Source organism: Acartia tonsa, chromosome 9 (genome assembly GCF_053477335.1).
Source record: "Acartia tonsa isolate MP-2025a chromosome 9, ASM5347733v1, whole genome shotgun sequence".
NCBI lineage: Eukaryota > Metazoa > Arthropoda > Copepoda > Calanoida > Acartiidae > Acartia > Acartia tonsa.
The window spans coordinates 19,454,949-19,477,903 of record NC_137268.1 but is presented as its reverse complement, the minus strand read 5'-3'; the positions used below and the strand labels follow the sequence as shown (position 1 = coordinate 19,477,903).

General features: G+C 30.8%; 2 protein-coding genes across 2 annotated transcripts in view; both read right to left on the bottom strand.

Moving 5' to 3' along the window:
- Window positions 1–22,955, bottom strand: part of LOC145328420 (uncharacterized) — a 383,707-nt gene that overhangs the window by 55,411 nt on the left and 305,341 nt on the right. The gene's annotated exons all lie outside the window — the stretch shown is intronic.
- LOC145328417 (alpha-catulin-like) overlaps window positions 1–22,955 on the bottom strand; it is an 87,619-nt gene that overhangs the window by 3,567 nt on the left and 61,097 nt on the right. The window contains exons 9-18 of the mRNA XM_080172058.1: window positions 22,658–22,716; window positions 22,011–22,054; window positions 11,314–11,350; window positions 11,002–11,046; window positions 9,491–9,539; window positions 8,039–8,079; window positions 6,983–7,049; window positions 3,894–3,953; window positions 2,136–2,183; window positions 1,348–1,405 (exon numbers count right to left, since the gene is read on the bottom strand). Coding sequence (XP_080028184.1) covers window positions 1,348–1,405; window positions 2,136–2,183; window positions 3,894–3,953; window positions 6,983–7,049; window positions 8,039–8,079; window positions 9,491–9,539; window positions 11,002–11,046; window positions 11,314–11,350; window positions 22,011–22,054; window positions 22,658–22,716 — 508 coding nt within the window. The remainder of the gene's footprint in view (window positions 1–1,347; window positions 1,406–2,135; window positions 2,184–3,893; window positions 3,954–6,982; window positions 7,050–8,038; window positions 8,080–9,490; window positions 9,540–11,001; window positions 11,047–11,313; window positions 11,351–22,010; window positions 22,055–22,657; window positions 22,717–22,955) is intronic.

The window sequence follows — 22,955 nt, the reverse complement described above, 5'->3', positions numbered from 1 at the left end:
CTTACAAATTACTCTGTGTGACAGAAGGCCAGACGAACGGCCAGACTTAGTTTACAGAGTAGCGGAACTACTTGTAAGAATCATTTTTTGTACCTAGATAACCTATAGAGGACAAGTCTTATTAAGGTAATAAGTTACACCTGTTCAGGGATCAAACATTCCCCCTACCTTATCTCTTAATGTCAAGCATCTAACATAGCAGCCTTATGAACCATTTTAACATCTTTAGTTATGACGCAGTTTTGAGCCAAGATTCAAACCAATCACCCTCCCGACGTTGAGCTGATGCGCTATTATACAGGGTGTTTCAATAGAAATGTCTTTTTTAAAATCTTAATTAGGCATAGAAAATAAAACAATTATGTAAAATGGTTTATATATTTGGAAAACATATTGTGGGACATTTATGTTTCAAATATTTAAAAATGGTTATTTTAACAAATTATGCCCTAAAAACCGGTTTTTTCCAAAGGCCTTTTTTCGAAGATTTATGGATTTAAAAGTTGTGCAAAAAATGTGCACATTTTTAAAATTCAAATTGCGCGGCTTGTGTTAATAGTATAAAAACGTTATACATACCGTTAGAATTGTCATAAGCTCTAGTTTTTCGATATATAAGAACAATTCCTGTGCTGCGTATAGTATAGGAGCTACGTGGTAAAATGTTACAACTTACTTAAAACTTTTTAACCTTTTTCTCACATTTTTCAACGTAGCTCCTAAAGTACAAATTGCACAAAAACGGTACTTATATTTTCACAAACTAGAGCATATGACGGTTCTAACGATATACGTAACATTTTTCTACTATTAATACAAGCTGCGCAATTTGAATTTTAAAAATGTGCGTATTTTTTGCACAACTTTTATATCCATAAATCTTCGAAAATAGGCCTTTGGAAAAAACCGGTTTTTAGAGCATAATTTGTTGAAATAACCATTTTTAAATATTTGAAACATAAATGTCCCACAATATGTTTTCCAAATATATAAACCATTTTACATAATTGTTTTATTTTCTATGCCTAATTAAGATTTTAAAAAAGACATTTCTATTGAAACACCCTGTAGGTTGTTCTTAGCACAGCTACTCTATATTAAGAGTGTGTCCGTATGTAACTCCGTCGCTATGTACATGAAAGTATTTAGAAGCTTTTCTTGTGCCCATAAAAATGACGTCATAATAACTTCCATTGGTCAATTAAAATACATACTGGCCTGCTATTGGTAAATTAGTCTGTGTATTGGCCTACCATTGGTCATTTATATTGTATGACGTCATTTTTTATAGGCACTATTAAGGGATTCAAGTATTCAATATCTATGTTTTGTATAAATAATTTCCTGCACAGAAAGTGTTGGCAGCAACTATGACTTGAGGACCAAAGATGTGGAGGTTCACCTGGAGAGAGCAAAACAATTCAAAGTAAAGTTAAAGAAAACCCCTCAGACTTTTCCACCAGATAAAATGATTTTAAACTAAAATATATAATTTTCTTCTACCATGAAAGCAGGATTAGATTCATAAAAACTTATCAAGTCTTTTTTTAAAGTAAACAAATTTTACTGTGTACAGACATAAAAAATGAAGGAAAAGTTTTATTTTCCATTGGCCTATACCTATACATTCAAATATTTGTCTGTCCAATGAATAAATTTTGTATAGATTTATTTTAAGGCTCGGCAGCTGCGGGTCAGGTGCTTGTAAGCCTCAGTAAAATCGTCATAATATAACTTTAAAATTCAGCTGGATGTCCTAAACAGACAATCCATCTTTTCAGATTTTATTTTACACACAAGCAGTTTTAAATTTGAGGCTTATGCGCAGGTGAGGCAGGCTGCCGAGCCCTTATTTATTTTCTTCTGAAACCTGAGAAGATTTTTTTTCTCGTATTCATTCGAATCCGGTGGATAGGAACCGGTTCTCATCCATACGAAAAAACTATGTCTAGCATCGTATTATATCCAGCTTTCTACGAATATATAAATATACAATCATAAGTTTTTTTAGCCGGTGCCTTCGGCACCTCGGGGCTAAAAAAAATAGTTTTAATCTCATAATTGTACATTCTATATCCGCGGAAAGCCGTTTATAATACGATGCGAGAAATAACTATTACTGAATTGTTTTCCTGAGTATGTTTTGCTTTGACCCGGTCGCTTTCTCGATTTGATACATGACTACAAATTTTTACATTATTTTCATATCATTTTTTATGAGGTGAGGGGGTTAAACTCAATAAACTTTATCGATTACTGATCTTATATATACATATATATATATATTTATAATTTTTGTGTTTATTCTTAATTAAATATGGACGTCCAAGGTGGGGGGGAGGGATAAAGGGATTAATATCACCCCCAAAAATGTTTATTTTAAATTTTTACCCCTCTCCCCCCCCCCAAAAAAAAATAATAAAGAAAGCTTGGTCATTTTTACTTCTATAATATTAGGATAACCCCTTCCACCAAAAAAATAAATAAAATAAAAAAGCTTTGTCGTAACTATATTTCCATTTTCAACTTTCTTTACTTTCCATTTAAACCAAAGAACAACATCTATTGGTAGCGAAGCAATTAATGAGCAAATAATCAAAGCTAAGGTCATAAAAAGAGAGGGAATAATATAAAAATGCCGAAACCTTTACAAAAGCATTATAGTTATGTATTTTAATCCTTAGAAATGAGTATCTTCACAACAACAACCGTTATGGCAGCCGAGAAAATCACGAATGAATTGCCAGACGGACTGACCAGGGAAAAGGTAATGTGATTCTGACAAACGAACAATTCTAAGTGAAAATTTTCTCTCCCTTTCCGACCCACTTCCATTTAAGTTACACCAAAAAAACAAGTTTTACTCCATCTTTACTCCAACAAAATATTTAATTTTCGGTTATAACAAATGGAATTAATTGTCTGAATAGCAGCCCCTGGAACTGAAGAACAAACATACGAACAGACAAAGTATATTATAAAGTAGCATCGCTTTTTAAAAGCAAGGTATTAAGCACTTAAACAAAAAGGAAAAACTTATTCCCCAGAAAAACAATAATTTAAATAGGAATGTGTTTTTATTAGTAGAGATTTGGTTTAATTAAGTGATGGACTGTTTTGATAAGTAAAACCAAAGACTGTTTGGTTGAAACAGCGGAAAATTTGTCATCAATTTAGAGAGAGAGAGAGAGAGAGAAAGAAAGAGAGAGAGAGATAGAAAAAAAGAAAGAGAGAAAGGTAGAGAGAGTTAGTTTAAAGTTTGATGAAATTTGTAAATTTTGAACTATTTTAGAATTATATTTTAGAATGCATTACATACAAAAGTTTTCGCTGATACAATAGGTGTTCTATCCCCACCGCGTAATGCACGTAAAGCAAAGTGAAAGAAGAAAGTTGTACTGAAAGGAACGAAGAAGGAGAGATAGACATAGAAAAAATAGATTGATAAGCATTGTAAACTAAGGCAATCCCCTTGCTTTTAATAACAAACTTGGAACAATTGACCAATTTCTGTCATGTGACACTAATAGTAAAGGAAGGAAGGGGGGGGGGGGGGTTGACTTGGCATAAGAAAGAATAATCAACCCCAACGAGTTTAATAACTAGGTGTTTAAGCTGTGAAATTTTTTTTTCAACTACCAGGCATCTAGTGGATGCACTATGCAATAACCTTTTCAGTCCTGAAGCTTTTAATAGTGCCTATAAAAATACGTCATACTGGCCTACCATTGGTCAATTGAAATGTATACTGGCCTGCCATTGTTTTATTTAGTATGTGCATGGGCCTATCATTAGTCATTTGTATTGAATAACGTCACTTTTTTATAGGCACTATAAAGAGTCTCTCAGTCTTGACTTTTATTTGTCAAGTTGAAAGATATGAAAATATTCCTGACAAGTTTACAAACATCCTCCACGTAGTCTATATGCTCAGCAAACAAATCACAAGCAACCTAAAATAATAAATATAATAAGTATATATAGATGTGTAAACCAGGCAACTACCTGCTCGGTTTAGGGGACCTTTTTAGTCTGCTAGTAAATTGATTTATGCTCTTTTGTAGCAACTTGGCTGTGTTAATATTTATGATGCTATTGGCTAATTTTCAAAGAACCAATTGAAAGTTGGCACGGGGTGGGGACATACAGTTATTTAACCCTTCCCCTCTATTGTTTTACTTCAATCCTAAAATTAAAGGGTTAAATACTAAAATTTTTTCAAAAATCCCCAGACATTAAAGATATTAAAAAAGAACGATTGATCATAATTGAAATTTTATTTATTCTATTTCATAGTTATATGAACAATTAAATATAAATATTCTGGAAAATTACTAAACCTTACAGAATTTTAAAAGAAACTATTTTTCATGAGTGAAATTCTATTTATTCTATGTTTTAAATAAGGGATTAATATACTCATAAAATATTCTGGAAAATCACCAAACCTTGTGAAATTTTAATTAAAAACTATTGTTCATAAATAATAAAATATACAAACAATTTACATGCAACGTAATTAAAAATAAAGGGTTGAATATAAATATTCTGGAAAATCACAAAAAAATTAAAAAAATATTTTTTTCTTTTATTTAAAATTAGTGGTGGATTGGAGGCTTCTCACCAGGTACTTACTTTTTTTTTCATTAATTACCTCTTGGGGAAAAAGCCCCTAGAGGCTAGGGGCGAAGCCGCTGGTATTTTAAAAAGTAATAGAGCCTGTAAAAATCTACTAAAATATGAATTATTTAACTGTGTGAAGTTTATGTGGTACAGTTTATGAAATGTGTACGTGTTTATTTAATTAAATATAATGCTTAAATTATGTTTGCATACTAAGCTATAAAAATTGGAAAGAAATTTAATGAATATAATAGCTTTGAAATCTGCATAAAATTTTAAGGAATTTGTATAAAATTCGTTTTTTGTATAATTCTTTATCTATAAGCGCAAATACAAATTAAGTTAAATAATTTTGACATCTGTGATTGGTGGATTGAAAACTATCTGCGCCCTGATTGGAGAAGCTTAAGTGACGTACAGCATTCAACCAATTAGAGCGCAGGTAGTTTCCAATCCACCAATCCTATTGTTCAAAATTTATTAACTTAAATTGGATTTGCGCTTTTAAATAATGACTTATATAAAAACGAATTTTATAAAAAATCCTTAAAATTTTATGCAGATTTCAAATCTATTATATTCATTAAAATTCTTTCCAATTTTTATAGCTTATTGCATACTCTTAGATAATAGTACATGAGAATTTGGAATACGTATAAAGATACTCAAATTATATTTTAATAGCGGCTATGCCCCTAGAGGCCCTATGGGGCGCTTTAAACCAAAAGAGAAAGGGAGAGAGAGGGTAGTTCGATTATCCAATTTCAAATTATAAACGAAAAAGTAAAAAAATCTTTTTTGAGGGGAAATTTTTTAGGGGCAATTTCTCTAGGGGGTCTTGAGGTACACTCCACTGACTATTATAAACCCTCTATGGAACCATAAGAAGCTGACTCCTTTAACTTTTTTCTTTATCTATATCCTTACTTTTAAATAAATTGAGATATTCGTACAACAAACATAAGTATGTTCTTATCTTGTGAGATAAAGGAATAAAAAATGGATGGATGGCTGAAAAATTGTTATATTGATAGAAATAAGGGATTTTAAATTGTTAAATTAATTGATGGAAGAATGGATGAATATATAGATGCATGGTTTAATAAATATATTTTTAAAGTGCTTTTTAAGGGATAGATGGATTAATAGTCCGATGGATCAATTGATTAACGGATTAATTGAAATATGTATTTACCCCTTCCTACATTCCTGACTATCTATTCTTAAGGAAATTGTATAAAACATTTCATCATTTCCGTTTACTCAAAGTCCGTGCCAGGTTTTAGAATTAAAGTTTCTAGGTGAGCATTTGTTAGGATGTTATCCGTTTTTATTGGCCTTTTATAAAAAAGATAACTTTGTTTTTAATTTTTTAAAAGGTGAAGCTTAATTGAAATTTGCCCTTCGATCGTGAAAATAGACGTAGTAAATTGTCAAGTATATTTTCCCCAAATCGCCCCTATTTTTTTAAAAACAAGGATGACAACATCCATAAAAGCGAAGCTCTGTAATGGAAGGACAAACGAACATTAACACTTGTAGATTGTCAGAACTGAATTAGCAGAATATTAATGCATCAGTACAAACAATATTTTAAGAAAATTGTTGCAAAACTGCATAAATAGATGATACTGTTCAAGGACATACTTACATTTTTGGGGCTTGTTTATAGAGATGCTTCGCTTATAACATTGTACCTTGTTGTAATAGGAATCAGTTTTCAAAAAATCAGAAGAATCGGATAATTTTAACATACAAAAATTTGTTGTCAAAAAAGTTAAAAATCGACATGTTTAAAATGGACGTACGGACATTCTGGTATTGTTTATAGAGTTGCTACGCTGTTTAAATTGTACCTAACTACTATAGGAATCATCATGCAAAGTTTGGAATCGATAGGACAATTCTAACCTGTTTCAATTAATGAAAAGAGCTAACTCTCTGTGACGGACGGACGACCCTAATTATAGAAAAGCTTCGCTTTTAATAAATTGAAAATAAGGGAGAGGGATTATTTTTTTATAGTTATGTTATTTTGGGTAGAAATTTTAACTTCTTCCATATTAGATTCTTATATTTTACGTCATATTTACATAGTTATTTTTTCTTCTTAAAATTACAAATTAATAACGACCGGACTAAAAAAACAAGATAACTAGTTCTTCGGAAATATAATAACAAAAATATAAATTACTCATACAAAAATAAGAAAAGGATAAATAATTTTTCATAAATGATTAAGATTTTTGTACCAAATATCTAAAAAAAATGATTTTTTTTTGTTAAAAAACAAAATTTTAAGCATGAAAATCATGTAAAAATTGGTTGTATATTTTGTTTGTTTGAAAGAATAATTCACCTGCATACGGTCATGATCTGCAGCAAATCCTGCCGCTCTGACAGCCAACAGTATATCCGCCCCACGTCTAAAACAAACATTTTCTAAATATCATTTATGGCTGGGAATCCGATTAATTCCCACTGGATTAGTCATAATGAAAAATCCTGCATCGTAAGCTAGATAATTTTTTCCCGAATGAATCATGAAATTAATCCCAGTTGTTGGGCTTATCATGACCATAGAAACATGAATGAATTAATCTTATAATATTTCATTTTGCTATCGATGTAAAACTGTTATAATACGATGCACTAAATACAATTTTTTTTTATTTTTCCCAAGTCTCGTCAAACACCACTCTTAAGTCAAAGTGTTGTTAATTAAGAAAACAAGCATATACAATTTCCAATGTTGTCAAATTTGTTTGGTTATCCATTTCTATAAAATTCTGTGTGTGTGCATGTACCTAAAGATCTCGTAAACGGATGGCTTGATTATTCAACAATTTTCAGAAAAGTTAAGTAATGATCCTGGGAAGGTTTTAATTTGGTGCACCAAGGGGAGGGAAAGGAAAACAACCTACCCAAAAATATTTAGGAGAGCGGGAACTAGAATATGATTTAAAGGATTGAGTTAGTATCCAATTAGAAATGTTTGGGAATAGTCCCTTTCGTGGCAACGTCCCTTAAGAGGCGATTCGTCGTATTTTTAAAATGGCTTTTGATAGGTTATTTTAGGTTAGGTTAGGCTATGTTGGGTTAGGTGATTGCCCCACAGGGTTAGAGCCTCCCGCAGGGGCTAGAAATAGGAGAAAAGCAACTGTGAAAAAAACGAAGAATCATCCCTCAAGGAGCGTTGCCACGAAAGGGACTACACCCAAATGTTTTAAAGTTGTATTGACGTCAATATGAACATGTTTGTTCTTATCCTACAGTAGCTTCGCTACGGAAGAAGTTAATGCTTATCCTGCTAGATATGACAAATTCTCGTACATTCTACAGCCGTATTGTATTGACTGACGGACGCAAAGACCTCTGTATATAGTAGCTTCGCTATTAAACAGAAACAGCTTACCTGGCATGGTCTGACAACAGTCTCGTGTGTTCAACAGCAGTCTGAAAAAAGTAAAATAATATTAAGATGAAAAATAAGTTGCAGGGCTTTTACTTTTTCTTTTTAAAAGTGAAATTTTTCTATAATTTGGGCCCGTCCGTCGACACTTTTTGTCTATATATTCATTATCCTATTCATATGATTTTGGAACATTCATTTCTAGAACAACAAATACTTAACAACGAGAAAATTTTAAAAGATTAAACATAATAGACAAAGTTATTTACCATCAAAATCAAATTATTTTTGAAATGTCATTACCTCAACCTTTATTTTTATATGTCATGGAAAAATAATAATAATCTATGATTGGTAAGCATTCAATTCTGCATATGTACCACAATATCAAATCATTTGTTTTACAACAGCACACATATTAGCTTCCAACAAATCCTTTAATTGTACGACCTTTGTCTGGGAGTCTTAATTGTGCAAGGTAAATAGTTGTACCTATTTTGTGCCAAGGCATTTCCTACTATTACTAATGATATCACGCATTTTTCATAAAACTTTTAACGTCTTTAGTTATGATGAGCGGATGCGCTACAGTTTCAGGTCCGTATGATATCAAACATCCCTTTATTACAATTGCTATTGTGTCTTTTTGCGAAAAGGAAGCAAAAAGCGGATATGATGTATTGCGGAAATGATTTCACACTTCTTTGATCAAATGCCATCATAGAGTTATTAAACAAGGATAATCATATACAAAACACAAAATGTTAGATCTAAAACAAATAAAATTTAGTAGCCATAGAGGTCTTATTTTTTTTGTAGTCAAACTATTTTTTTGGGGGGTGGGGAAGGGGTGGTTGTGAGTTACCCTCCATAAAAAAAACTTTCCCTCAAGCTTCATAGTAAAGGTACCCAGACTGACAAACACATACACAGATATCCTGTTACTTTTATATAAGGATGTATTTTGTACATGTTATTAATTACGTGTAATTTTACCAATGTTTAAATAAACTTCGACATAAGCTTTTTGTAGAGTAAAAGTATAGGTTTCTATCAGACCAATTTTATATCTTTATAACTGCCAATAAAATATGATTTATTGGTCAATCTACGTTCTAAACCTATATTTTAATAGATCGATCAATTAGAAGATAAATTTCACATCAAATCTTGGATATATAAAAATACTTTATTAGATTCTAGTGGATAGAGACACTTCTGCCTGTCAGTCTGGCATTCTGTCCTTCTGTAAGGCTAAATTCTCTCTTCTGATCTCTATACCATGTTATTTTCATTCTTCTATCTCTCTTTATCTCCCACTAAATGTTTTTTTTTTAATTTTTTCTTTTACTCTTTTTCTCTATCTATATACTTATCTACCTCTCTCCCCCTTTCCCTTTTCCCTATCGCAAACATACTCTAATTATAGAATAGCTTCACTTGAAAACAATTCACCTGAATTAGTTCTGCTCTTAATTCTTGGCTGCTTTGTAGGACTGTCCGACTAAAAATAAAAATAGTTAATCTATATTGTATTTTTATAATATTAGTTATAATAAAAATCTATGCCTTTTTAAAATAAAAAAAGTTTAAAAACATAAACCCTATAAAGTAATCTATAGAAAACTAGTTCCTTCTCCCCTAGCTAAAAACCATCCAAAAACAAATAAAAAGCATCCCTAATAAGTACAACTTTTTTATACCAACTATTTCTGTATTTCTGAGGTATTTATGAAATAGCCTGAAACCCTCCCGGTAACCTCTGTGAAGCTTTCCTTAAATCGAGAACTCGATCAGTTTATTATTTATTGAAATTTTAAGCTTAAGACAAAAAATTTACTATTATATAATATGAAATGTTTTATTTTCCTGGTGATAATCTAATATTTTTGACGTCTATGTGAATTTTTTTTGGCAACTATGACATGTAAAAACTTATTTTTGGCAACTCTCCTGTAAATAAGGTTACTGCTGACACACAGTATACAATATCAGGGGTATAAAGGGATAAGACAATGGCCGATACATTGATGTATATCCCCAATATATCATTACAATTAGTGATTGCAGCGTTTGGACACTCAAGTAAATTCAATTAAAGTCCCCAAGCAGGGGCGTCCAATCTTTTTTATTTGGGGGGATAAAATTTTTCAAGGGGGGGGGATAAAATGGCGCGCCTCAAATTTTTTTAACCCCTTCCCAAAATTTTTACCCCTGGGGTAAAATTTGCTGGGGGGGAAGGTAATTACCCCCCCCTGAAATCTGATGGCAGGGTAAATTTCTTTTATCCCCCCCAAAATTTACCCCCTTTTTTCATTTAAAAAGCTCGAAAACAACATTTTTAAAAGGAATTTTTGGTAATAAGAATCAATTTTTAATAGGATGGAATAAAATGCTTATTTTTAGAAAGACTAATCCTAAATATAGAAAAGCTTTGCTTTCACAAATTTTGTGGTAGCCAAAAAGTTGTCATATGACATTTCTTTTCTATTCCTGTCTGACGGGTTGATAATTTCCCATCAACGGAAAGTGGACTCCAAACTAAACTTTTTTTGTCCTTTTTTGGTAGAGGGTCAAAGTGACTCAAAAATCAGCCATGTGACGTCATACAAATAAATGATTATCCCCGCAAAATATGGCTGCGATGTTTAAGTCTTAGGGGGGGGGGGGGGGGTTGAGGTTGATTTAGTCCAATTTTTGGTCAGTGATATTTTTTCCAGTGCGTGGATTGCTTGATTTCACAAAATTCAAATAAAAATATAGGTTTCTATATATGACTTACATTTCATATTTTCATTTTCTTTATTTCAATGGATAATTGAAAAGAATTAACAAATTTCTAAAAAGAAATAATGAGAAATATTTGGTAAAAATCAATTTATTTGTTTTCATTTTTAGAAGATGTATCAATAACCCCCCCCCCCCCTCCTCACCCTCCATCCACCAAAAAAAATATAAATTTGTACCTCATTGCTACAACACCAGATTCTGGTTTTCTTTCTTCTGTTAACCTAAAAAAGAAAATGACATAAAGCAAGGGCAAAATACCTTGTTGAGCACTGAAACCTTTACCCTAAGGACGTCCAATAAAAGGGATAAAGGGGTGTTTCTCCCCCCCCTAAAAAAAAATTAGATTAGATTTTTAACCTCCCCCCCTCCGCAAAATAAAAATAATTACTTGAAAAGTAATAAAAGTTTTTATGCCAACAAGTAACAAAACTTTGGGTACAAGTGTAATTTACAGTCCCTGTACTAATGTAAAATGTTAAAATTGTTACCTCGGCTCATTTTCTGATATATGATGGGAACTCACACCTAAAACAGAAAAAAATAAACAAGATTATTTTTAGACGAAAACTGAGGTCTTTTTTCAAAAAAGGCCTCAGTTTTCGTGTACAGACATGTAAATGCCATAGAACGTCTATTAACTATTTAAACTTAAATTAAAGCCGAAATAATTGAAAATCTGAATAAAAATGATCAAGATAGCATAAAGGAATAGGATCATTTTAAAGAAGTGTGAAACACAGACAAAAAATTCTTTGGAACCATTGTTTCGGAGGCCCTTGTACAAAGGATAGAAAGCATATTTTTGTTTTTAATTGGTGGAAAAGATAAAACCTATATGCAATATACACAAAATGGTATGATAGCTAGTCATTTTACTTAAATTGTTGAATCTTATACTAAAATAATTAAAATTTAGTTTTGTTACATGCAAAAGAAATAAAGACAAAAAGTAATTTTGAAAAAATTTGATGAAAAATCAAAAAAATTCTTCAATCTCAGCAAATAAAATTTTTTTTTCTTGAAGAATTATTAATTTAAAAATTGCAAGAGTAGGGAAAGGAATTTTCAATATTTCATTCTCATTTTTTCAATAAGGTCCTGTAGACTTTTAAGAGCTAGGGTTAGAGCATTTTAATTCTATGTATTAATCTAGCAAAGAATAAAAATACATGTTGCGTTGAAACTATCAATAAATCTATGTCTAAATTAATCTATTTATTGGTCAAGCAAATGCTGAATCTTGTGATGAACCTGTTGGTCAAGCTATTATTAAATATAATGAAACTGTCAATGAAACTATTGATGAACTATAAACTACCAATGATTCTTTTTAAAATCTCTCGACAATCTATCAATCCAATAATTTTAAAATAGTAATATATCCTTAAATCTAAATATCGATATAAAAAATATTATTCCAAAAAATATTATTGAATTATTAATATTTTTGATAAATCTATCAATCTACTATAATATAATTACTTATAGGTTATTTTCAAAACTTCGTCACAAGCCAACTCCCACAGGAGAATAATATTTCAAACAATATTTATCACTCTCTCTCTCTCCCTCACACTCTTATAGTGACCTTATCCCACTAAAAGGTGCAATTTCAAAGCTACTGCTGGTAAAAAAAAATCATAAATATTTTGAAAGTTTGTTTTCTAGGCCTTAATTTCTAAACCTCAACTAACCCTATCTGAACTTTAAAAAGTCCTACCAAGGACTATTTCAGCTATTTTAATGTATAGTTTGTATTTTTAAAAAATCTTAGCTAAATAATTCTTCAGAAAAATAGATTATGTTAGGTTATGGTTTATTAGGTGCTGGGTATCCCCACAGGGTCAGTGCCCATCGTAGGGGTTAGGCATAGGACTCCCCGGCCCCCCCCCTATATTTAATTATTACCAAAAAGGAGAGAGGCTAGAGCTCTACATTGTATATGCACTTTGAGGTAAAGCAACCTTTAATTTTAGCTTATAACTATGTAAGGTATATAAGGAATATAAAGTTTAAGAGCTAATAGCTGCTAATTTTAAAATTCTCCAGAATTTTGGACACCCATTCACTTATGGAAATCCTTTTATTGAATTTTCTCTCAACTTTTACATTCAAGATAGAATTTGGTTGCATAGAATTAATTTAAAGATTTGTACAGCTTTTTCCTTTAACAATTCAGTAATAATAAATCAATGTACAACGCATTTTTAATTCAACCTATCAAGATTTAATAAAAGTACCCAAAGCCAATGAATAAGGGGACATTTTTTTAAACTTCGAATACCAAATTCTTATTTCCCCTCCTTTCCTAAATTCTAGATGGTTCAAACTTATAAATTAAAGAGTTAGCAATAAATACCCATTGTTAGGTTTAAAACTAAATATCATTTATGTGTTTATAAATTTGAATTGACTTTTTTAGTATGATCAATTTCCTATGATTAGTTTATGTTGAACATTATTTGATTGATTTATTAACTAAAAATCTTTTATAATGGATTTTAAAAATAGCATAATATTAAAAGCTAATAAAAATATCCGACTTTGAATGACTGATAATACCTACAAGAACTATTTTACATTATTTAACAATGTCAATAATTTCTGGCATAACTTTTGTGTTGAAAACAAAACCCAACAAATTTATTGATTTAAAGATACAGAGCGTTACAGACTGATAGACATGTTGAATTATATAATAGATTTGCACTAAAAATGAAATTTGAAAGATATGAGAACTCAAAACTTTTTTGTTTCTGAAAGGGTTGCTCTTAAAATACTAGGGATAAGACGATGGACGATAATACATCTCCAATCATGAAAAACAAAATCATCCTTTTGAAAAGTTTGGACAGTCTTACATCCCTATTAAAAAGATTTTAAGGCCAACGAATGAGAGAATGAATAAAATTTTGTGTACCAGTATAATTTAAAGTCCAATGTCCCCTCCCTCCCTGCATTATACACACGCTAATTAATATGTTCCTAAATAGAAATAGACAGTATATTGACAGCATAATAAGTTATAAATAAAGAATAAACTAATAAAAAAAAACTTTAAACCATATGAAAATATTTTTCTAATAAAAATTAGGTTTCATAGGTTTAAGTAAGCTTTGAAGATTTTGTACAATAGTCTTATAAAAATTTGTTAGATTTTAACCTTTTTAGCCTTTTAAATCAATTTTAACTTTATACGGTGCGGAAAAAAGGTAAAAAGGTGATTTAATCATTTACTTGCCTAATGTAATGGCCTTTTTTTTTCGATTGGACTAAAAACCCAAAGGAGGCTCACGAAAACAGAACTATTTTTGTCAAGAACCAAAAAAATCAAGTGAACCAAAGCGAACCGCTAAACCATACTTTAATCCTGTCTTTACTTCCAGGGATAAGACAATTACCGAAAAATTAATGTACATCCCCAATGATGATACAAAAAATGACCCTTTTTGTAGATTACAATTATTGGTTGTAACGTTTGGACACTGCACTTAACTTAACGAATCAATTAATCAAAAATCAATTATAGTTGTTAAGTCAACGGAATAAGAAAACATTTTTATAAAACTTTAGAGACTGGTGTAATAAACAGTCCAATATCCCCTTCCTCCCTAGGCATCGTAGGTTTTATGTAGATAACTACCATGCTAATGTACAATTACGACTACATCGAATGGACACCTTTTAAAATCTGTTTTGGTTTGAAACCTGAATAAAGTTTGCGAATAGAGATAAAGTGTTTATGCAAAGTGGTTAACAAGAACAATGTGACCATAGTTAGTACAGAGATGGGTTTTCATAAAAAGAATGCCGCGTTTTTTGACATTTTTTAGACATTGATTGATTGATTGAACAAAGACGAAAATTAATCTGTAGGATTTCAACAGAGTATACAACTTAAGAATTCAAAATTTTAAAATGTCTAATACAGCTCTAAAAAGATGCATTAATTAATATGCAGCAAAAATGGATTGAAGATAATTTGTTTTTCTTCTATGAAGGCCGTATCAACAAAAGCGAAATAATTAAATAAATAGTTGTATAATTTGTTTGGCAAATCGAAAAAAGGCGGCATTCTTTTAAGAAAACCCATCTCAGCGAAAATAATATGACAATTTTTGATGATATCTTTTTACAGGGATATTATTACAATTGTATAAATATTGAGAGTCTACTTAATTATGAAAAACTATTTTTCAGTAAGGCTTTTAAACCGATTAAAATCCGCTGGATATAAACCAATTCTCAGCCAAACTGAAAAATCATGTAATGCACTGCATTACATATAAGTTCCTCGAATATTAAAATAGAAATCATCCCGGGCCTTTAGCCCCTCGGGGCTAAAACAAACTGTCTGTAATACGATGCGATAAATAACTGTTATGTGGTATTAGGTTTGTAATTGTTGGTAATTGTAATTGTTGTAAGAAAAGTTGTTGGAGACCTAGTTTGGGTGTTTGTTATCCCCCCCCCCCTCACCCATACCGAACATTTTAAGTTAACAAAGACAAAAAACTAGTTGATAAAGTTTGGGGGTAGAATTCGTTTATGATCCATTGTTTATTTGTTATTTCTTTACTGTTTTTAATAAATCCTGAAGTAGATGAAACTTTTCTATCTAGAATGAGAGATAGAGAGTGCGAAGCATTATAATAAAGTTATCAACTTCAAATTTAGATTTTTTAACTCTACATATGTACATCGTGATTGTAGGGTAGATTTATGAAAGGACAATGGGGGGAGGGGTAAACAAATTTTATTTATAGTTAAAAGCCCCTGATGAAAAAAAAGCTTAAGCGTAATGCCCCCTCCCTTCCTTAATTTGAAATAAATTAAAATCACTTGAAGGGAAAGGGGGGTGGGGGTGATGTTTTGGGTAGAAAAAATGCCAAATTAATCACTTTTGTAAATAGATATTGCTAAATAAATTTGAACTAAATCAGCAAATTATTTTTTGTGATGCATTTCATGTGATTTTAAAATGTGCGGAGGTGAAAACCCACCATAGTAGACCTTCAACTAATTTTTCTTTGTTTCCATTTCTAATGGATTTCATAAAATCCATATTTGCAGGGATTTTAATGGATAAGACGAACGATTTCATACATCATAAGTGATAAACAAAATTACCCCTTTTTAGGTTAAAGTTTTATTTGAAGAGTTTGGACAATACTAGTTTGGAACGTAACGTGACAAAGTGGCTCAAAAATAAAAAATGAGTGATTATCCATCCCTATTATAGGTTTTCTTTCCCACTTCACCTCTCATCTCCCTCTTTTTTATGACGTCACATGGCTTTTCTTGTGTTTGTGTTTTACTTTAAATATTCTGTTAAGTTAGGTTGTATTAAGTTCATTAAAATTCTAAGAAAGGATTTCTTTAAAACTCGAGATTTAAAGTCATACAAAAGCGTTTCACTTTATTTAAATACACATTATCTTTCTCTTTATTAGCGCAATAAAGGAGGATTTTTCTTTTGAATTCACTTTATTTATCTAAGTTTCTGTCTTTCTGTCTATCTATCTATTTATCTGTCTTTTTGACTCTGTTTCTTTGTGTCTGTTTTTCTGTAAGTATGTCTGTCTGTACATCTGGCCTTCTATCTACACATTATTATCTATCTAATTTCTATCTTTTCATTTATCTATCTATCTTATTTCTATCTGTTTATTTATCTATCTAACAATATATTTCTATATATCTATCTATCTGTCTATCTATCTATCTGTCTATCTATCTATCTGACTATCTATCTATCTGTCTATCTATCTGTCTATCTATCTGTCTATCTATCTGTCTATCTATCTGTCTATCTATCTGTCTATCTATCTGTCTATCTATCTGTCTATCTATCTGTCTATCTATCTGTCTATCCATCTGTCTATCTATCTGTCTATCCATCTGTCTATATATCTGTCTATCTATCTGTCTATCTATCTGTCTATCTATCTGTCTGTCTATCTATCTATCTGTCTATCTATCTATCTGTCTATCTATCTATCTATCTATCTGTCTATCTGTCTATCTGTCTATCTATCTATCTATCTATCTATCTGTCTATCTATCTATCTGTCTATCTGTCTATCTATCTATCTATCTATCTGTCTATCTATCTATCTATCTATCTATCTGTATATATATCTGTCTAGCTATCTGTCTATCTGTATATTTATCTATATATCTATCTAACTATCTAACTGGCCATCCATATATCTGTCTATCTATCTAGCTAGCTATCTTTAATCTAGTTACCTATCTGTCTATCTAAATCAAAAGTTACCCACCAGATTTGAGTGTCTATGCCCTTACAACTGACACACATACATTATACACATAACTATAAAATCTAATGTCGAACATAAGGTGCCAAGGTGAATACAGAAATTACAGAAATCTTGTAGACCGATAATGTACGCACGAAAATATAAAAAGTACAAGGGCTATAGCCAGTAAAATACTTCTTCTTTAAGTATATTGATTAAAGAGTATATAGAAAGCGAGCCATACAGATAGATAGAGAGAGATAGAAAGATAGAGAGAATGTGAGAGAATGGGACACTTGACTGTAAATGATACTTCTTCCACTGTTTTAAAGAAGGGTTCAATCATGATTGATTTGTACAAAGTTGCAGGTTCAATCATGATTGATTTGTACAAAGTTGCAGGTTCAATCATGATTGATTTGTACAAAGTTGCAGGTTCAATCATGATTGATTTGTACAAAGTTGCAGGTTCAATCATGATTGATTTGTACAAAGTTGCAGGTTCAATCATGATTGATTTGTACAAAGTTGCAGGTTCAATCATGATTGATTTGTACAAAGTTGCAGGTTCAATCATGATTGATTTGTACAATGTTGCAGGTTCAATCATGATTGATTTGTACAAAGTTGCAGGTTCAATCATGATTGATTTGTATAAAGATGCAGGTTCAATCATGATTGATTTGTACAAAGTTGAAGATTCAGTCGTGGTTGATTTGTACAAAGTTGCAGGTTCAATCTTGATTGATTTGTACAAAGTTGAAATTTCAATCATGGTTGATTTGTACAAAGTTGCAGGTTCAATAATGATTGATTTGTACAAAGTTGCAGGTTCAATCATTATCGTTATCTCTTCATTCCTGGTATATTTGAAAAAAGGAAAGGAATGGAAAGAAATAATATTCCAGGTACAAAATTGGATCCATCCTGCCAGCCTAACTATGCATACATGGATCAGGAAAACAATAAATTTGCACTGGATTAAAACTGGTTCTCTGCCAGACTGAAAAATCATATATAGCATCAAATTACAAATAATTTTCCACGAATATTAAAATAAAAATCATAAAAATGATATAATTTTTAATCTTATATGTTTTCTTTCTAATAGCCTAACTGTGCGTTCATGGATCAGGAAAAATATTTCTAAACCATAGCCGACAAAGATTTCATTGAAAATTTCTTATTAAAATATACCACTTTCTCACAGAAAACAGACCCTTTGATTCCACAATCTTTGTGTGGAAGTCCTTATTCTTCAGTGCATAGCAATGAGTTATGCCTAATTACGGGGCCAAGAATTTTCCACCTTTGGATGCTCTTTGGTTTCAAACTATGTGTGTCCAAACTTTTCAATCAATAATTAACAGGGGGGATAATTTTGTTAAACATCATTAAGGATATATATATATCAATTTATCATCAATTGTCTTATCCCCTAAGATCCCTGACTGGCACAGTCTGATGTAATAAAACTGGGATGCATTTTCAATATTATTCTAACTGTCTGCATATTAGACATTAAACCAAGTTATTTTTTGACTGATCACTAAACTTTTCCGCCAATGAAAAAAAAGTCAATGATGGGATTATGGAACAATGTTTTTAAAAATATAACGGTAAAAATGTATTTCTTAGATGAAAAAATTAAAGGCAAATGTAATGAGAATATCTTCTTTAACTATTGACTTCTTTATTGGCCTGTGTATCTCTAATACTTTTTTGCGTAATACAGATGTATGAAATATACAATTGTTACTCATTTCAGTTTAATATTATTTCTTTTTATATTTCAAATTAAAATATCATAATTCTAAATTATTACTTGTTAGGTTTTTAAAAAATATATCTTATATATAAAATGGCAATTCCTAGGTCGATCAAGATCTAAATTGGTAAATATTATTTTAAAAACATGAACATCGAACTACAAATTATTATTCTCTCATTATCTTTATTCATTTAAACATGTTTTGTTTTAAGCTTAGCTTTTGTGGATTTTCTATTTTTGTTGAAAAATCTCTATAAAAAGGTCATGGACGTAAGGAAGGGGGGAGTTGAGGTACAGGGGTGATTAGCAACAACCCAAAATTTTATTAAATTTTACCACCCCCCACCCAAATTTTACCCTCCTTTATTTTTTTATTTTTGGTGGTTGAGGGAAAGTTTTTAGACAATAAAAATAATCATTTTGTTTCCATTGTCCTTTCCCTAAATTTCTGCCTAAGTTTGAAAGTTTATGGAAAGTTAAAATACCCTCTGAATAAATAACTTATTACTGAATAATCATTACTGAATATGATAGAATAGAGATATATACTATTAACATAACAATACAGTCAAGATTAAGTCATTATTAGAAGAGTGTTAATAAAAATAAATATTGTTTATGGGTACTTCAAATTATATTTTTTGTAACACCCTTTGGTAGGTAGTTCTAACTTTGGATGATAATAACTTGTGCCTGTTTATAGACCAAGGCACTCCTCTTCTCTATTATTAGTGTCACGCGTCCAACACGACAGCAGTTGGTAACATTTTCAACTTTTCTAGTATAAAATTCGAACCCGCCACTTTCTAGACAAAAATCTAACAATTTACCAGTTACGCTACTATACGTTTTAGTATTATATGAAAATTGGTGAATAACTGATAAGTATTTATATATTATAGCGAGTATTAATGAGGCGGTGTTTTCTCATTATTACTCATTTTATATATATGTATTGTTTATGTCAAAAAAACTGCCTAAATTATCATGTATATCATGGGTGAAATTTTATTGACTCGCCGTATGTTCAATACCAATCCTATAATATAAAGTAGAAAGGTTGTTTTGTCTGTGGCTTAAGATTTTGTCAGTAGGAAAGCTTTAAATAGGTCCGGTGGTGGTTTAAAATCTATTTTATTTCTCACATTATAGTTTTGATATGGTTTTAGGCTGTTTTTCTGTGCTTACCTTACCCCTTGCGGCTGAAATTGAAGCCGCTTAACAAGGTGGAAATTATTTTCTCGTATTCATTCGAATCCGGTGTAAAGGAACCGGTTCCCATCCATACGAAAAAACTATGTCTAGCATCGTATTATATCCAGCTTTCTACGAATATAAAAGTGTACAATAATAAGATTAAAACCAGTTTTTTAGCCGGTGCCTTCGACACCTCGGGGCTAAAAAAACTAGTTTTAATCTCATAATTGTACTTTCTATATCCGCGGAAAGCTGTTTATAATACGATGCGAGAAATAACTATTCTTCCTTTTTGATAAAACATCCATTGACTGGCCCCTTTCAATCTGCCCCAACAAAACCTAATCTAAACTTTTAAATCATTATATATATCTGATAATATATCTTATGCTATGTTTATAGACTATTACATCATATCTATCTATCTATCTATCTATCTATCTATCTATCTATCTATCTATCTATCTATCTATCTATCTATCTATCTATCTATCTATCTACCTACCTATCTATCTATCTATCTATCTATCTATCTATCTATCTATCTATCTATCTATCTATCTATCTATCTATCTATCTATCTATCTATCTATCTATCTATATCTATCTATCTATCTATCTATCTATCTATCTATCTATCTATCTATCTATCTATCTATCTATCTATCTATCTATCTATCTATCTATCTATCTATCTATCTATCTATCTATCTATCTATCTATCCACATGTTATAAAACTGAACTATTGTAGTAAGAAAGAAAAAAAGGATATTTTTCGGCTGAATGATTTTGAAAATTACCTCCTTTATATTACTTGAATATATGATCTAACATTTAGGAATAGGTTTGTAAGCTTAAAATGTAGCATATGCAGAGTAGCTACGGTTGTTTATCAAGTCAACATACTTAGTATCTGTGAATGTATCATTGTAGCTATTAGATTAGATTAGTTTTTTAAACACCAGCAGCTTCTAGGGCCAAGTGGGAGGATGAAAAATTGGCCCTCTTCCTCAATTTTCAATGTGGGCTAATAAACAATAAAAAGTAAAAAAAATTAGTTTTTGGAGGTAGCATTTTTATTGGGTGGGTATGATACCCTTCTCAAAAATAGTTAACCTTGCCCTGGACCTATAAGATGCTTCACTGTATTGGAGAAACATATCGGTTCAGCTGTTAGCGAGATCCTTCGATACAGACAAAAAAATGCTGACTACTTTATATAACAGGATAACAAAAACGCTCTATATGTTGTCAATAAATTAATCTATATGACATTTGATTAAGTCAAAATTAAATTATGTATATATGGATGTAACTTTTAATTTCGTCAATAAACAAACTAGGAAGGTGATTTTATTTTAGCAAGCTGTTTTAGTCAGACGGAAGAACATACAAATTGTAACGGCGGTAATATTTCATGTTAAATGTTCATTTATCCCTAAATATGTATGTAAGAATTGAAAAAGATATTTCTTTTTAGTCTTACACAAAAATAGTATAATATATCTATATATAACTAGCGGCTACGCCCCTAAAGGCATTAAGGCGCAATTAAGGGAAGGGGTAGTATATAAGTCGACCCTCCACTTTCTATTTTAGTATTGAAATCAAGAAGTAGAATGATTTTTTTTTGGGGGGGGGCGGGGGAAGGGTAGGTATTTTTTTTCCAGCGGTGATTTGTTTTAGGATTGAACAGGTATCATCCACAAAAATAGTTATACGCCTTCCCTAGACCCATAAAAAGCTTCACTGTAAAGGATAATCATGTTGGTCTAGCAGTTTGTAAGATCTAGTCTACAAACAGAAACACAGTACAGACAGACTGACACCCTATTACATTTAAATAAGGATAAAATCTAATCCTAAAAAAAGTACAATATCTAAAAGTTTAAAAATGGATACAAAATAACCCCGAGGGGCTAACTAACAACCCTGTAACTAACCTAACCTCACCTGGAAGACGTAGAAGGTTATCAAGTTGGAATTTACATCGTTGCCTGAAAAAAGAGCCATTATAACTATGTTCATAATTCTATATGAGAATATTGAAAATCCTGTTTTCTATGATCTCATATACATAGCAATACTGTTCTTTATTAGTTATACTTGAAGTTACTTATAAAGGGGGTAGAGGGTATGGTGGTCCATTTAAGATAAAAAAATTCTACCAATAAGAGAAAAACTATTGATAAAAACTTTTAAAAACTATTTGAAAACTATAACAACAGTCGAGAAAATTACTTAGAAAAGCTGGTTATATAGACAGATAAATATATAGATAGATAGACAGACATACATTTAGATTGAAATATAGATAGATGGATAAATAGTGATTTATCTCATCGTATTATAGACAGCTTTCCAGGGAATTCAAAATGAAAAATGATTGAAACCAGTTTTGTTTGACCCGACAAGAGTTCTAAGTCATGGACTAACAAAACTGGTAATAATCTTACTTCTGGAACATGGTCTGTAATGCGCTGCTATACATGCTATTTCAGTATGGCTGAGAACAAGTACTTGAAATATTATTACCTTAGAATAATAATACTTTGTCTATGATCGTGGGTTGTATAAGCTGAATCAGTAAAATTGATTACCTCAGAATAATAATACTTTGTCTATGATCATGGGTTGTATAAGCTGAATCAGTAAAATCCTAAAAAGAACAAAATATAATTAATTAATATTTAACTACTTTAATTACGTAAATTCTAAGCCCCAACCCTTATTCGTTGTTAACACAAGTACAATTACGCCCTTGTAGTAAGGGGGGAGGGTGACTTCAACCCTCCACGTTCAATCGTATATTAAGAAAAAGTAAGAAAAAGTCAAAACTAAATTATTTTGGGATTAGTATTTTTTCTATTGTGGATTTCACAATTTTTTCTCTCTAAC